Below are 16,669 nucleotides of genomic sequence, written 5' to 3'. Positions count from 1 at the left end.
CCCTATGGTCTGTCACAGTATTTCCAGGGGCAAAGGGGGATAGAGGCAGTGAAACCTTCTCAGCGGGCCGGAGTCCCAAGGCTGTAGCTCCCAATCCTTGTTACTCTATTTGACCACAGAAATCAGAGGTTGACCAACACCACATTAAGACGTCTTCACTGTAAGCCACCAGAGTTAAGCAGTCAGTGTACAGTGATGCAAAATAGAAAATTTTTCTAATGCTCCAAAGATATTACTTTAAATAAGTCACACACACATACACAGTCCATTTGGTTTAAATATCCTGAGCTTCTTCCAGCTACCAGACCACTCCAGTGCACGGAAGATGAAGTAATTGGTAGGATTAATGTTTCTTTGTTTTCCATATGACCATTTCGTACAAGTTGAAGGAACAGGCCAACAATAGCACAGCCTGTGCTATGCTTGTCAGTAATATGACTGCCAATTAATCCTGACATGGGAGCTTGGCGGGTTACCCAAAACCCGGTATTTTATCACCTCAGGGGGTTAGCACTTGGACATTTCTGTAACATTTTATACTAATCAATCAACTTTCCTTTTTTAAAGCAGAGCCTTTCATAGGAACCATGGATGCGTCCTATATTCTCCACATCCAAAGCCACCTAGTTCCCCAAACAGAACTGCGTTTGGTTTGTTGATAATTACACTTCAGAGCAGACTTTCGAAAATGTTTATTCGTGTTTCTTCCCTTCCAAGGGGGAAATCTATCTCAAATGTTAAGACTGAAACTCAAGTCCCCAAGAGTTTTCTCATATTATTGTATATTTTAAAATATTACAAGAGGGCGCTTCTCAAGGGAAGTGAACTTTAGAGCTGCCAAAGATAGTTGACTTTCTCTGAATCTGTTACCAATGGATCCCAAGCTGGTTAAAGTCAGTTCTATTCTGAGTAATGACACATGTGGCTGGGACAAACGCCATTCTAAGATATTTCTAGGACCCCCTCCCTCCTCTCCAGCAAATGGTAATTCATCTGGAGACGGCCATGCAGGCAGAGGAGGGTCAGATGGGGAGAATGAGTCTCCTGGGAGCCCTCCGCCCAGGCAAGAATCCTAAATCAGCTGGAGGGACCATGTTCTCGGGATGAAGGCCCTTCACTCATCACTCTCTCATTCCCCCGATCCTCTAGCCGCAGATGATCCTTTCAACCATTCTTCATAGAGGTCACCCTAGAAAATCAGCGGCTGCAAAAATGTTACTCGCAAACTTTCAGTCCTTCCCCTATACTGTCTCCTGGAATTGAGGCATGAAGAAAGAAACCCAGTCTGAAGTCAGAACTTTGCCTCTGTCCCCCTTATTTGCATTAGTGAACCTCAGGAGGAACTGGGACATGCGGCTCTCTTAAAACCAGCTTCTCCTTTCTTATTCTTTCCTTCTTCCCTGCTGTCTGTTCTTCATCCATAGAAAGAATCCCAGTTGTCCAGGGGTCATGGAGCAAGGCAAAAGTGCCTTGGCCTCAAAGTTAGAAATCTTGGTCTGCTACAGAATTACTGTGTGATCCTGGATATGTCACAAACCTCTCCTTGCCTCAGTTGCTCCATTTGTAAAAGGCAAGGATGTCTGCCACACCTGACTCACGGGGCTGCTGTGAGGAGTACAGAGGGCAAAGCACACAGAAGGTTTTGAAAAATAAAATAAACTACACACCTGTTAGTGTAACCTCCCACCAATGTCCCTAGCACACACCCAACACCCGCCCCCAAGGAAGCACAGCACCACCTTCCATCTGTTATAAAGGGACTAAGTGGCCACTGACTTGGGATCAGACACCAAATTGCATGTGACATTCATAAAGCACCATTCTGGAACATTCACTCTGCTCCACTGAATCCTAACTCCAGCAGCTAAGCCATATATGTGCTTTGTAGATGAGGAAGCTGAGGCTTGGAAAGGTTAGCACGCTTTCAGAGGCTACCATACTGGTGAGGACAAGAGCAGGGTCTGAAACAGACTTGGCTGCCTCCCCTGCCCTTATCCCTTATTCCCTGCCTCATTTGTGCAAAAAGGGGCTCATGCAGGTCATCACCTTAGGAGTCAAAGTGAGGTTCCATGGAACCCTAAGGGCTCCCTGGGAGTGAAATGCTGTTTAGCTCCAGGACATGTGGAGATGGTGCGTATTACAGGGAAGTGAAGTGTGGTTAGAGCCACCCTTTGTTCCTCGACAGCCCCAAGTCTTCATGTTCCCCTCTGCCAAGGAGTTAAACAGCAGCCCAGAGATAAACGTCATGCTTTACTTTTTGTTCTGTTTTTGTTTTGATACACAGTCTTGCTCTGTCACCCAGGCTAGAGTGCAGCAGCATGATCACGGCTCACTGCAACCTCCGCCTCCAGGGTTCAAGGGATTCTCTTGCCTCAGCCTCCCTAGTAGCTGGGATTACAGGCGTGCACCACCATGCCCAGCTAATTTTTGTATTTTTAGTAGACACAGGATTTTACCATGTTGGCCAGGCAGTCACAAACTCCTAATTTTACTTTTGTCCTTCTGTTTAGAAAGCAGAGTTCCTATCACTAACAGGAAAGGAAAGGCATGGTTTCTGGGGAATAGAGCTCCTGTGTTCCCTGATGTTGCTGGGACAACCCTGAGGCAGTACAGATCCTCCTTGCAGGGAAAGGTGTCTGGACAGATCTGTGTTAGGGGCAAAACCTTGGCTATCTATGTGGCCAAGCCATGTACTGCACTGTACCACAGGGAGCTCAAGTTAGGAGCTAGGATTTGGGCAGTGGGGTAGGGGCGGGCGGTGTGGAAGAGAACACCTCCTATGGCTGACAGACCCCTCTCCTCTCATGTGGGAAACTCCAATTTCATGGAGTTTCCAGTGATGACTATTCTGAGATGTTGCCTTTTAACTTCCAAAAATGTGGACAAGTTGCATCTCGCCCGGTATTCTAGGTTTACTGACAAGGCAACTTTTGTTTTTGAATGCCTGTCTCCACAAAGTTTCTAAAACAGAGAAGGGACTTAATAAACACTGAACACCGTGTTTATTAAGTTCAGGCTGAACACTGAACGCTGCCTCTGCAGTCACCCTCTGTGCACTGAGACAGAAGCTGGTTTTGTGGTAGCCAGAACTTGCTTTTTCTTTCCAGAAACCACCACTGGCTTCCTATGATCACCTTATGATAATAGGACCCTGCCCCTCACCTGGCCACTTGTCTTTACTGACACCAGAATCTGAATGAGCCCAAGTAGCTTGGAAAGCTGACCTAGGAGAAAGCAGGGTACAGAGCACCCGCTGGAGATGGAGAAGAGACCCTGTTCCCTGCCTGGCCCTAGGCCTGCCTTCAACTCGCTGGAGGACTCTGAACACATCACTTCCCTGCTCTGAAACTCAGGGCCTCGCTGCAGGATGGAGCAATGCCATGCCATAGTATTTCCCAGAGCTCCTCCTGGCTCTGGCTTTCTCTGCACAGTGCTTTGGAGAGAGTACATGCCCAGGAAATGCTTTAGAAGTATGAAGCACATCTGGTTGACCTTGGGCTGTGCCATTTCCTTATCGGCCTCTCCTTAGTGTTTTGTGTGTGTGAGTGTCTCTGAGACTGTGTGTCTGGCGTGGAGAACCAGGAGGACAAAGGACACACAAGCTCAGATGAATGGCATGGAGGACATCCAAGATGAAGAGGGGTTTTAAGATACCAAGGAAATCAAAACCAGCTTCCGACACTTTCTAGGGAATTAAGCGGGTTGTAGGTCAAGGTGATATTTGGTGAAAGAAGGCATCTTGTGAGAATTCTAGTGAGGCTGACCCTTGATGGGGGCTGGGGGCCTCGATGTGCTCCAGTGATGAGCATGAGGCGACAGCACAGTGCTTGGCACAAAGGCCACCAAACATCCCCTTCTCTAGCATAGCGGGAGGCAGAGGTCACCATGTGGTCACCATTGCCCTCAAAATACAGGAAAAATCATGGAAAGAACGAGGCTCCTGGGTTCCCAGTGCTGGCTCTGTGATGCATTAGCTCTGCAGACTTGAGCAAGAGTGATCCTTCTCTGATCCCCTGTGTCCTCAAACCAAAGAAGCTACAATACTATAGTGATAGCATCTCTCCTGCAGTCGTCAGGAGGATAACACTCAAAGGGGTAAAGAATGTGAGGGTACCCTGTGAACACACAAATAAGAAATGTCTTGCCAAATAGCTGAGTACTCATTACTATGAAAAATCAATAAAAAGGCAGGATAAAGACTCTGCTTTTGACTGAAGACAGGAAATCACCACTTCTATCTTGCTGTGGTTCTGCCCTCGCAGACCTGGATTAACCCCAAAGAATGTTCTTGACCGTTCTCACTGGACTGTGTCCACATGCGGGAGTTTGCAGGGCAGCTTGTGCCTCCTCGCGGCTCCTCCTACTGCCAAAGAGCACTTGTTTTTGCTTCGGAAGGACCAACCCATCAAGCGCTCTGCATGGGAGTTAACCAGCAACACTGTCTCTGGTTTACCTTTAGAGACAGTTAAATACTCCATGCCATGTGGTGATGTCAAACTCAAGAGCTCCTTTCATTTTATTATGCTGCAGCTTTGCAGAGAACACAGAATCAGCATAATAAATATGTAACCAAGCCAACTTGACAACCCCACACACAAAAACTTCAGAGACGCATCTCCCCAGAGCGCTCGTTTTATAGGTAAAGAAAGTAGAGCCAGAAACAAGCCACACTCCCAGTAAATGACAGAGTCAGTTCCATAGTCTGACTTTCTCTCCACTCTAAGACACATCACAATCTTCACTGGCTGTGTTTAAAATGCAGTTTTAAGACTCAAACCTGAGCACCATTTGTCATCTATCTCTGCATACACTTCGGAAAATGAGTCTGCCCGTGTTTCCCCCACACCAGGAAGGGAGCCCTAACAAGGAATCGGGACGCATTTCTCACCTGTAAATTTGCACACGGTGGCAAAACGTGAGTGGGAATTTCATTCTCAGACCCTGCTGGCCCCAGGGGCTTGTTCTTGATCCGGAAGGCAGTGGTGGTAGTGGCAGTGGTGGTCTGTACTGGGAGGGCTGGCTGCCACACAGTCACATCGGAGCCATTGCCAAAGGCTTGAATTGCATTTTCTGCAGTAAAACAGGAGGAAATCCAATTTCAAAGTCAAGCAGCAAATGTAACAGACAGGATATACACAGCCAGAGAGGCACACTAGAAATTCTGATTATAGCATTGGACTTTTCTGAACAAAATGCATCCATCCATTTGCCCTATACGTACTGAGAGCCAGTCTTTGGGGTCAGGTGTTCAAAAATCAATTCAGTCATTAAACCCTGAGCTGGACACTTAGCTATGCTCAGAATGCAACAAATATTTATTATGTTCCTATTTATGTGCCAGGTGCTGACCAAGATCCTTGCTCTGAAATATCTATCAGTCAAGCCCTTTGAAACCCAGACTCAGTACTGTTACTTGGGATCATAACTGTCCTATTTTCCAAGAAAATTCTTGTGCTCTGTCAATATTCTATATTAAAAGGAAACTAGTGCTTTTTAAAAAAAATCTTAATCACGAAACTGAGGCAATTCAATGGCATTCCCATTAATATGGCAGGCAAAATGGAACCAGTTTCCTAAAAAAAAAAAATCTACCCCAAATCTCATCAATATCTAGTAAACATTTAAGTAAGATTATTTTTTCCTTTTCTGCTCCAGTCTTCCAAACAAAATCTGCATAATTAGGTAGAAGCAGCCCTGCTTAAATGAAAAGTTTAAAATGTAAAACTTTAAAAGCTTATTACAGTTTCATAGGATTAGATTGTTTTTATGGCAAGAGTAAATTGGTTGTGTGTTGTTCCCCTCCCCAAAATGAATAAAAAACAGTTTCTAATCAGGTCTTTGGGGATTTGGCCTGGATTTAGGATTTTTTTTTAAATTTCATATTCATTGTATAAAAAATCAAACTCCTCCATTTGGGACCTGAATGTGCAAATTGTTAATATATGACTCTTAGTTGGCATTTTTCGATATATAAGACAGAATAATTTAAGCCTAATCTTCCTCTTAGAAGTGACATTTTGTTCTAAAATTGTTATCCTTTAAGTTCAGTAAATTGGAAGCTTGTTTTCTGCACCTTTACGTTTTTGGGGGCTGTAAGAAAGAGCTTCAAATTAATGTAAATGCTTTTTATGCTCCCAGCTATGTTCCATGGCTTAACTGGTGAGTGTGAGGCAGAGAAAGAGGCGCACAGGGACCAGTTCCCTTAATGCCCAGAAGAACCACCACTGCTACCCTTGCTTTTGCTTAAAACATGTAGATTCAAGAGACTCACAGTTTCTTGCAACTACCTGTGCTTTTCCCAGTGTGTCTGCCTTGCCAAATCAGCGGTTCAGTTGTTTAGTTGCTCATTCATTCATTCATTCAAATGTTAACAGAATATCTACTAAGTGCCAGGCACTGAACTATGCATGGGGCACACAGCAGTGAACAACAATAGCAACAAAAGATAAAAGTCCATGCCCTCATGGAGATCACATTCTCATTGTGCAGGCAAATAAGTGAAATATATAATACATTAGGCAGAGAGAAATGCTTGGAGAAAATGAAGCAAGGGAGCACCAGAAGCACTGAGTGGGGAGAGAGTTGGTACTTACATAAACGGATCCAGGAAGGCCTTCTGGTGAAGGTGCCATCTGAATAAAGACCTCAGTGAAGGCCACTGATACCTAACCTCAGCTCCATCCCATTTGTCTCTTCCCCATACATCTGTCATGCACATGGCTTAAAAACAACTGTTTCCTCCCCCAGACTAGAAATAAACAATTGGCTAGTGTTGTGTTCATGACAGGAAAATCTGGGAGAGGTTAGGCTTAATCTGAAGGGAGTGGAATTAAGTTTCTACATTTGGGCTGGAATCTACAAATTGCAATTCCTTCTAGTTGCAAGAGATTGAACTGATGGCCCTGTGTCTTTGGGGCTCTGTGCCCCATCTAGTCACAGTGGAAATGGAATGACTGTGGAAAATTCTGGCTGTCTTTGGCCCCTGATGCAGACAAAATGCATTTATTTTTATTGAAAAGTCATTAACAATGAGGTATCAGACTATTCTCTCCTTCATCAAAAAGGTTATACAGCAGGAACAACTTTAATTTCCCTGTGAGGGAGAAGTTTTCCAGCCAGCGTGAGCAAAATCTTTCCCTACACTGACCTCCATCGTCATTGCTTTATCTTCGTTAAAACTTGCATTCTGCCAGAAGACTGTGGGATGTGAAAGAGGAAATACACACACACACACACACACACACACACATTTTCGGTCAAGACCAAACAAGAGGTCCAAGTTGTGATTCCTTGGTATGCCCCAATGTCGTAGTGAAGGTTTCCTTACTTGACACTACTTTTGTGGGTGTGAATTTCACTTAAGAATCCAAAAGCTTGTTTTATTTTTAAGAGGACCAAAGCAATTGACTACAGCCACATTATTTGAAGTGCCTAGTAAGCAAATGACTTTCAACAAAGTAAATGAGGAGGAAGTTTTAGAGTAACACTCAAAAGCTTTTTGTGTGTGTATGTGCATAGTAAATTATTAGCTACCAACCAAGCATCATGGAGAAATTGTCACTTGAAGACAGGGCTCTCAGAGGGGTGGGTGGCTGAGCCTTGATTCCTATAAACTTAGTCCACCCCTCCCACCAGGAAGTCAGACTGACCTTGTTCCTGAAGTTCAGGCCTATGTTCTCATCCAACAGGCTCTTCAACATTGGGGTGAACAAAGCTCTTAGGACACAGGGGACTGCAAAAGGAATCGCACTTTGGATCCTAACTGTGGCATGCATGGCCTATGTGAATTACCAGGCTGTACTCAGCTGTATGGCAGGATAAAACCACCTATGTCTATGAGAACTCTTGTGTAGATTATAGTAAATGAGAATGTATATTTTACACTTGCTATAGAGTGAGTTTGAACACGCAGAAGATACCCAATAAATGGTAACTGCCACAGAGTGGGTTGAAATTTTCAAGTATCTCAGCTGGATCGTCATCTAGGGCGTTCACATCTGGGTGGATATATGTGAGTCCTGGCACTGTGCTTTTGGAGTTTGATGAATGCCCATTGTTCGCATCCAACCATTTCTCTCTATCCCTGTCCCTTTGGGAAACATGTTTCCAAACTGCCTAAAGGACATTGCAATAAGAACTGATTCTGCTTTCAAGCAGGAGCCCCCTCCCTCCTCCCCAGTGCTTATCTCGCCTCCAGAGATAACGGGCATCCCGAGCCTCCTGCCTGCATTGCCAGTTTATCCTACTCAAGAATTGTTGCTTCTCCTCTGAGCCAGCCCTGAGCATCCAAGGGGCTATTGATGTTAACATTCTAATTTTTCTCAGAGAGTCCTTGGAGGCCTATCCCCATCTAATTTGTCTGAGCTTCTCACATTGTATATTCCGCCCAGGTTTCAAGAACCTTTGGAACAGACTCTCCGCAGGCTGCCAAGATCAAAATTTGATCTGCGGGTAGAAGCGTTCTTTCCCACATAATGTACCCTCAGTTATTTGAATCTCTTGCTCTCTCAGGCCTTTGGATTCACAGTCTTAGAGGCACCCAGTTCATCACTTGCTGGGTTCCCTGCTGCATGACACGGGGTGGCCACAAAAGGAACTGGATTTACCATCAGTGACTAAGAGGAAAGAGAGAGAGACAGAGAGAGGAAGCAGGCACAAGAAAAAAGAGGTACAGGGACAAGGTACAAGAGGTACAGCTGGAGCTCGGAGAAGAAAGAGCGTTTCCTCGTTTGTTTCTTATTTTTTACAAACTCACTAAGACATGTATTGTCCTTGAAGAAATTCAAAAATTTCATGCACTCTTCTAGGTCGTTCCCACTGTTGCTGCAGTCACACCATGGGGCCACACTGAGGCTACTGGAGTCTATGTAGTTAGGGGTCATGACTGTGCCTAAAAGAATAAAAACAAGGCAATTTATTGTTGTACCATGATACTTTTCCAGAGCCTAAAAAGAAACCAATATTCCTCTGACGGCGGATGCACCGTGGATAATTACAAACATTGTGTTTGCTGAGTGGGAAATTATGTTAAGCAGTGCATTTTCTCGGCAATTTATCTTGAGCACATAAAATAATTTACACATTTACTTTAAAAATTATAACAGAGCTCCTTGAGCTGCACTTAGGGTATTCTTTTGTGCACAAATGGTATGGATGCTGTGGAGTAGGAAAGAATTAACTTAGAGAATGCATGAGTTGCCAAATCCCTTGCATTTTCTTGAAAATGTCATTAATCTTCATAAATAGATACAGCTGGTTTACATATCTTAAACAATTTTGTTTAGGACTTTGAGTCCACTTCTTCCAGAAGCAAATGGTTTCTTTAGAGTGACATAGGGAAGCTAGAAGCTTCCTAGTGGTTAGCCCGCACCCTAAATGTATATACGTATATATGGGGTCTTCTCAACTGATCTAAACAAAGTCTTCCACATTGTGAAAAAAACTGGAAACAAACAATGGAAATTCTCTAAGCCAAGGGCTCCTAGAGTCTTGCCTGTGGACTCTCAGTGGTGCTAACAGAAATGCTGGGTGGTCCCTCCTGCCTACATCTTGTCATGATATTTCTGATGAGTTCTACACTGGCGCAAACACACAAAGCATTTATACTTAATCCAAACCAACTGTCTTCTCCTGGGTGGCTGACACCAGGCAATGCCCACTGATGACAAGAAGGCTTTTGTTTTCATATATTTTCTGGATGTAAGAAGTAATAGGTGGTCAATAGTCCACAGGGTGTATTTGGATCACAAACAGAAAAATAATTTTGTTCTAAACTTCTCTGAGTAAAGGGCATACTGTCTTTGCCCTATATTCTTTACTGATTTAAACTAAATAATACCACATGATACCTTGGGATTAACATTTTAACCTGCTGCATACAGGGAACTCCTAACTTTGATTGAGAAAGGAACTGGTACCCTAAACACTAGGGGAGGAGGTTAAGGCCATTGGATATGCCTGGTGCCATGGTGGACCCCTGGCATATATGGAAGAAGTAGGAATAAGCCTTGTACAGAAAGAAGTTGGAGAAAGAGATCCAGACCCAAGAGAAAAAGACATTTTGGTCTATGCAATGCATTGCCTCTGCCATTGGGCCCTCCATTCACCATCCTTAGGTGTGTAAGGGTTTGCCAAGTCTAGGAATAACTTCACGGAAATGCTGGCAGGACCTGGCCTTGGCCCCTCCTAAAGGGGTTAAGGAGCAGGTACATCTGGGAAGGGCACTGACTGAAGTGTTAACAGGGACTACATCCGTTGACTTAGAGGAGCTTGGAAAAAAATTGCTTTTCTGTTTGTGAACCAAATATATCCTGCGGATTACTGACCACTTATTACATCTTACATCCATAAGATGTAGACACTGTTAGCAGATGCAGCTAGAGTTGAGTTGGAGATACTCAACATTTTCTTCTGTGGGCTTCTCTGTATTTTAAAAACACTTTTTACAATGAGAATGCTTTGACTACTTTTGTTATTTCTGCAATTCCATAGTTGGTAAGTAATCCCTAGTAGAGATTAACTTACTCAGGAAAAGGAGAGAGTGAATGCAAGTTTGGAGTATTGGCTTAAGGAAGGTACACTCATTGGCCCAATCAATAAAAACAGAAAATACTTGGGAATCTGGGGAAAGCTATTACCCACAGCAGGGCAGGTATCCTTCCAAAAAGTTGGGAGTAAAGAGTGTACCAGGAACCTGTCCTATCCCTGCATTAAGTACTGTTGTTGATTTTCCCAAAGCTGCCTGCTGAAGATGCTCTTGTGACAAAGAATGTAGTCTGTGCTGTCATTCTCAGGGTAGGTTCTTCCTGCTGGTGACGTGTGTGACCCTGACACAGACAGCCGGCAGGAACACACACCCTGGCTGAGCCATTGTGCTTCTGACAACTGTGATTTTCCTCACCCTTCCATAGCCTTCACTTTGTGTTCCTTCTCAAATGCCAGTTGAGATGAGCCCTGCCACCAAGGCTTCTGCTGTCCCTGGTACCTGGGACACCTGACTTTCCCTCTGACAGCCCTGGTATCCAGGGGTCCAAGTTTGCTTCCCTTCTGTCTCTCACGGTGGTCATGTGTAACCACACTGCTCGGAATGCTGAGAACATGGTTCTTCTAAAGCCTTGGGTCTTGAAAGACAGAAAATACTGTTTCTGCTATGTCTGTTTTCAGGAAAAAAAATTTAGCCTAAGTCACCCTCTGTGCACTGGGAGTTGAATTACCAAGAACATTAACAGCACGCAGGGCCCCTGTATTTAGGGTTTTTATTTCCAAAGGGCTGTTTCTGGGAAACAGCCTTTTTGATTTCCCCACCCTGAATGACTTCTCTTTCTCCAAAGTTCCCTAATTCAATTAACTTTGTTTGACTCACTTTCTTCTTCCATAACCAAGCGCTTTTTTCTCTGCTTTTGTTCTGCGTGGTCAGTTTCCCAACTGAGACGCCTCGCCCATCTGAGCACTCATAGCCTCCCCACTCCTTAATAATCCCCGCTTCCTGCCTCTGCCTTTCGCGCATCCATTATCTCATTTTTTTCTTTTCTTCTTTTTTTTTTTTTTTTTTTTACAGGCATGTCCTCAAGGATTTAACAGCCAAACCCCAGCCCAGAGGTTACTGTGAGATTTTCACTTCTGCAGACATCAGCAGGGTGCAATGGAAAGAACACAGGTATTTGCAAACCACACTCTTCTCCCATCCTGCTTCTCCCGGATCTTACCAATAAGCCCCGAGTAGGCGAGGAGGCAGTCAGCATAGTTTTCCTTTAGACAGCTGCTGACAGACCTTGACTCTGGCTGGCAGTTGGTAAAAAAATCCGCAAGGCGAGATCTACAATAGGAAAAAAAGGGTGGGGGGGTGGAAATGTGCTTTAAAACATCCTAAGCCTCTGGACAGACATGTTTTCTTTATTCCTTTGTTGATATGCCTTTCTCTGCACACACGCACACACACATACACACAAAATACATAGAAAACGTGAGCTAAGAAACTGTTGGCATCCTTTCTCATTCAACCACCTAATGTCCCTTTCCCCAGCCCTCGCTCACCTGTGTGTCTCTGTTTATTCAGATAGAAGTCTTCAGGGCCTATAACTGGAGGAATCTAGAGGCTTTGAAGTTTCCATTCAATATTTATTTCTGACTAGACTTATTTGCATCTTTAGGAAATATGCTTCTTCACACACTCACCGGAGATCCACACTGGGAAAATATTTACTTTACACAGAAACATGTCCCTGGCGTCAAAATAGGATCCTACAGCCCATCTGCTCCTCTAATTCCTACTGGCTTTAAGAATGTGTATTTCTGTCTTGTAAGTCACCTCTCATCCACCAGCCCAGGGGTAGTGATTTATTCCAGCCGAGTGGCACTGAGGAGGAGCCTGCCTTTGGGGAACAGAAGGGGAAGGAAAGAGGGACAGAGAGGCTTGCTCTGGGCGGGTGGGCCTGTGGTCAAGGCTGTGCCTGGAGAGGCCGCTGCAAGATGCAACAGCTGCCTGCACGTTGGAATCTCTCCAGGGGCCGGCGCAGTCCACACAGAAGCCCTGGGTGGCAGTGAAGATGCAGCGGCCCAGAAGGCGACAGAAGCCGCAGACACGCTGGCCTGGGGAGAAGAGGGCTCTTTGTGGCCAACTGGCTGTTTTTCAGTCTGAAGAGGATATTGTTGGAGAAATCCTGAATGAGAGCTGGGCCACCTCTGAGGTCATCTCTGCAGACAACTGCTCTGTTTCTATGGAAGAACACAATGGACTTCACAAGAATTTAAATTATCTGGCAATTATGGGAGACAATGGGAGGCTGTCTCAGTTTTCTTCTGTCTTTAGTTCACCCCAGAATTGGATGTCGACACACCCAGAGCTGTTTTACTTCTTTCCACCTAAGAGGCTGTGTTTTCTTGGCACGCTGTGTATGACATAAACAAGCTTGGTTGAGTGGAACCAAGACGGGTAGGATGTGTAGGGATCACAGAGGTTTCTAAGAGGCCCACAGGAAGCACGTTACACATCCATCTCCTGCAATTTTAACTAGAAAGGGCATTCAAAGACCTGATGAAATTATCCAAGTCCGCAGTATGCTGCAAAGTCATGTTTGTGTGGGGTTCTCTTCTTGAACCCTTGTAAACAAGGCTTGCCCAAGCTTCCCTATCTGAGCCTATCTTCTGTGCTCTCTATGTTCTGGGGGCCTGACTCCATTGCGGTGAATGCCCGGGGCAGATGCTGGAGGTCTGCTTCATTTCCTTTGCACAGCACCTGACACTCCTCAGAGAGCTCCTGTATAAGGCTCCCCAAATGGCCATGTGCTGAAGCTAAGTGCCTTGGCAAAATCCTCCGAATGTAGCTGGGGTGTGCGCATGTGTATGCGCCTGAGTAGCAACCACAGTCCGTGCCTCGCTGGTGTTTCCTGACTTTAATGGAACACACTGAAAGATATAAAACTTGCCTATTTTCTGTAGCCTGGCTAAAGGATTTATTTTTCAGAGGAAATCCCTAAAGATGGCTTGGGCTTACTCAACTGGCTCCAATGGCATCCAGCTTGGATTGAGTGTTAATTTCAAAAGAATTTTCCTGGTCATGAAAGTTAATGATCTAGTGGCACTGGGTTTCTAACTTTGCAAAGGCCAACTGCAGGTTCAGGCAGCTGGGGCTCCGGTTCTTCACACAACCTGGCTGCTGAACAGCTCTCTGACCTGGCAGTCCCATGCTCCCGGCTTGTCCCCCAGAGATAGACAAAAGGTCGCTCCTTCTCCACATCTCCTGTTTCTCACAGTCTCTCCAGCAGACTATTAACTGAACAACACTGTGATGAGGATTACTGTCCTTCAGTGAGAGACTAATGCCACCAGACTCATTTTGCTTAACAACCTCGGAATTGACTCACAATTGGACTCTGGAATGAAAGGCTAATTGAGTCAGTCTGCTGCAGAAAGCATAGCCCCGATTGGGAGGATAAAACAAAATATACTGCTCTGAGCAGAACTCTGGACAGGCTGCTTTTTGAGAGATCATCGGCACATATCCTGGCCTTATGACACACAGCCAGTGGATGGGAAGAGAGTTTCGATGTAAGGGTGAGCGCATGCGGCGCTGTTAAAACACTAACATTTCCACGTTTCATCACATTTGACCACCTCCCCCTGGCAGCTATACTTGGAGACAGGATGCTCACATTATAGGATTCACATGTTACAGATGGAAACACTGAAGTAAGAAGTTTATACAGCGCTATGCTGGGGCCAGCTCATCACTGGTGAACTGGTACAATTTCAGGAATTTTGCAGGTTGGTTAATAACAGTGCAGTGGCAGCTTGAGAGTGGCCATGGTGGGGGGATTTACACCACAGTAACCAGCAAACACTATAAATCAGGGCTTTGTGTTGTTCTTGGCGCACCGGTTGTTAAATATTTACTGGCATGACTCTATTTAAGAACCAGTATGATGTTAGTAAATCCCACTGATAATGCATGCATCATGTCTCCAGTTGAGTCCCAGCCCTTCTCAGACAGGCTTCCTCTCCCATCACCAGTCACCCTTGTGCCAAATGAAATAGGGCAACAGCAATTAACCTCCACTCTTCAGTACTTTCCAAAGAAGGAAAACAGCTCCACTCCCCCATCCCACTAAAACATCCTTCCTTCCCAACATCTCCTTCTCCTACCATCATAATCCTCTAACATCTCCTAAATTATGCACACAAATAGTCACATGTATTGACACAACAGCTGGATTCCTGTCCATCCCACTGGCTGACGTGTCAAGTGCCAAGATAAAATGATGAAAAAGACCCTGTCCTTGAACTTATATAACCCGCAATGTAGGTGCCAAGAAAAACAAGTAAAAAGATTATTATAATGCAGTGATTTGTTCTTGATAAAAGGTAAGAATGAATGGCTGCTAACAAAAAACAATACCTAGCCTGAATGAAGTGTTCAGTACATGTTAGGTATATCTTTACAAACTTACTTTTTATGACAGCAAAATAATTGGTATTATTATTTTATTATCCTAATTCTACAGACAAGGAAACCAAGGCTTAGTGAAGTTAGACTAGAATAAAAGAGTGAGTAGCAGAACGAGGATTTAAGGTCATACATTCTGACTCTACCACTTAAGGTTTTACTATTACACAGCTGCAGAAGCTGGTTTCCAAGAGGCTGTGATATTGGGATTGAGACTTAAAGGATGGGTAGAATTGGTTAAAGATAGAGTAGGGTATTCCAGACAGAAGGAAGCAGCAAAGTATAAAGTAATCACATTCATAATAAGACCTGCATAACAACTACAAAGTATTTGTACATGCCAGGTACTGATTTAATGACTTGACATGTATTCATACATTGGATTCTCACAACAACCTTATTAGGTGATACTTCCAATCAAGCCCATTTTACAGATGAGGAAACTGAGGCACAGAGCCTTTAAGCAACTCCTTCTAGGTTGTAGAGCTCTGTGATGGAGCTGGAACATGACCACATTCAACCTGATGCCAGAGCCGGAGATCATTCTCAACCGCTGCACTGAATAGATGCATCGCCCAGAACATCACTGGTCACTCACTCAGGATGCCCAGGCCACAAGATACAAATGGGTAGCGATGGGAAAAGATGTTGATGAGGTCTTGAAAGCCTTTGAATGATCTAAGGGTTTAGGTTTTTATCTTAAAAGCAGTAGGAGCCACTGAAGGATTTTAAACCCAGAAGTAACATGATCAGATTTGCACATTAGGAAGACTCTTCGATCTCACCATTGTTAGCAAAGATATGCTTCAGACTCTGTGCCCTCACTGTTCCAGCAGCAATGGGAAGAGCAAGAAAATTGCCAGGAGGGGAAGGGATGGTTCCCTAAGAGACCGCAGCCTGAACCAGAGCAAAGAACCGAGGGCCGGAAGAGGAGAAAGAAAGGAGGATGCCCGGAAATGTGGATATCAATAGAATGAAAGTCAAGACTTCAGACCAGAGGGGTGAGAACAGAATCGGGATGAGGACAGCTCAGCAGACAGTGGGGCTCTGATGGGAAAGGTGGGGGAGGACAGGTTTCCCAGGAAGATAATGAGGCTGGCGGTGGCTGTGTTGAGTTCATGATTCTATGGACAGCCAAGATGCTGACATGTTGTCAGAGCTCTGGCTGCTGCTTCTGTCCAGTCACCAACTGCTGCCTGAGCACCTACTGTATGCACAGCTCCAGTGCCCCAGGACAGCTCCTTTTGCGCACACTTCCCCCTGCCCACCCTGGGTTATGAATCATATTGTAATCAATGTCAATGGCTTCCCTGCCTGGGCTGCTGGAATACAAACAAGAAAGCTTAAATGTCCAGTATGGGATTAACAAAGAAACTCCTCAACTGGATTTCTTCTGGAGACATGAAATCTCCATGACGACAGCAATGATGAGCTCTGATTGTTTTTATCTGAGAAAATGAAAAGGAAATGAATAGGTACTAATGTAGAAATGTATCGCTCTCAGTAAGAGAAAATCTCCCACCCTTAAAGAAGAGGAAAAGGCAGACAAAATACCAAGATGACCTTAGGAAATCTGCAGAAACCATGGTTTATGCAGAAAGCATCATATTAAAGGAAGTACACTGCTAACTGGAAATAGAAAAATTATAATGATAATAATATCTAGGAGACTTGTCTCAAACAGCAGATGGTCTTCTGACAACCGGGAGAAAATTATTTACCTACTTT

General features: G+C 44.5%; 1 protein-coding gene across 3 annotated transcripts in view; it reads right to left on the bottom strand.

Moving 5' to 3' along the window:
* GFRA1 (GDNF family receptor alpha 1) overlaps positions 1 to 16,669 on the bottom strand; it is a 224,448-nt gene that overhangs the window by 27,317 nt on the left and 180,462 nt on the right. For all 3 annotated transcript variants that reach the window (XM_017944362.3, XM_009215430.4, XM_009215431.4), the window contains 3 exons: positions 11,706 to 11,815; positions 8,756 to 8,890; positions 4,889 to 5,070 (listed from right to left, as the gene is read on the bottom strand). In XM_017944362.3, the coding sequence (XP_017799851.2) occupies positions 4,889 to 5,070; positions 8,756 to 8,890; positions 11,706 to 11,815 (427 nt within the window). The remainder of the gene's footprint in view (positions 1 to 4,888; positions 5,071 to 8,755; positions 8,891 to 11,705; positions 11,816 to 16,669) is intronic.

The sequence above is a fragment of the Papio anubis genome, chromosome 11 (genome assembly GCF_008728515.1).
Source record: "Papio anubis isolate 15944 chromosome 11, Panubis1.0, whole genome shotgun sequence".
In the NCBI taxonomy this organism is placed as follows: Eukaryota; Metazoa; Chordata; class Mammalia; order Primates; family Cercopithecidae; genus Papio; species Papio anubis.
This window is presented reverse-complemented; position numbering and strand designations above follow the sequence as displayed.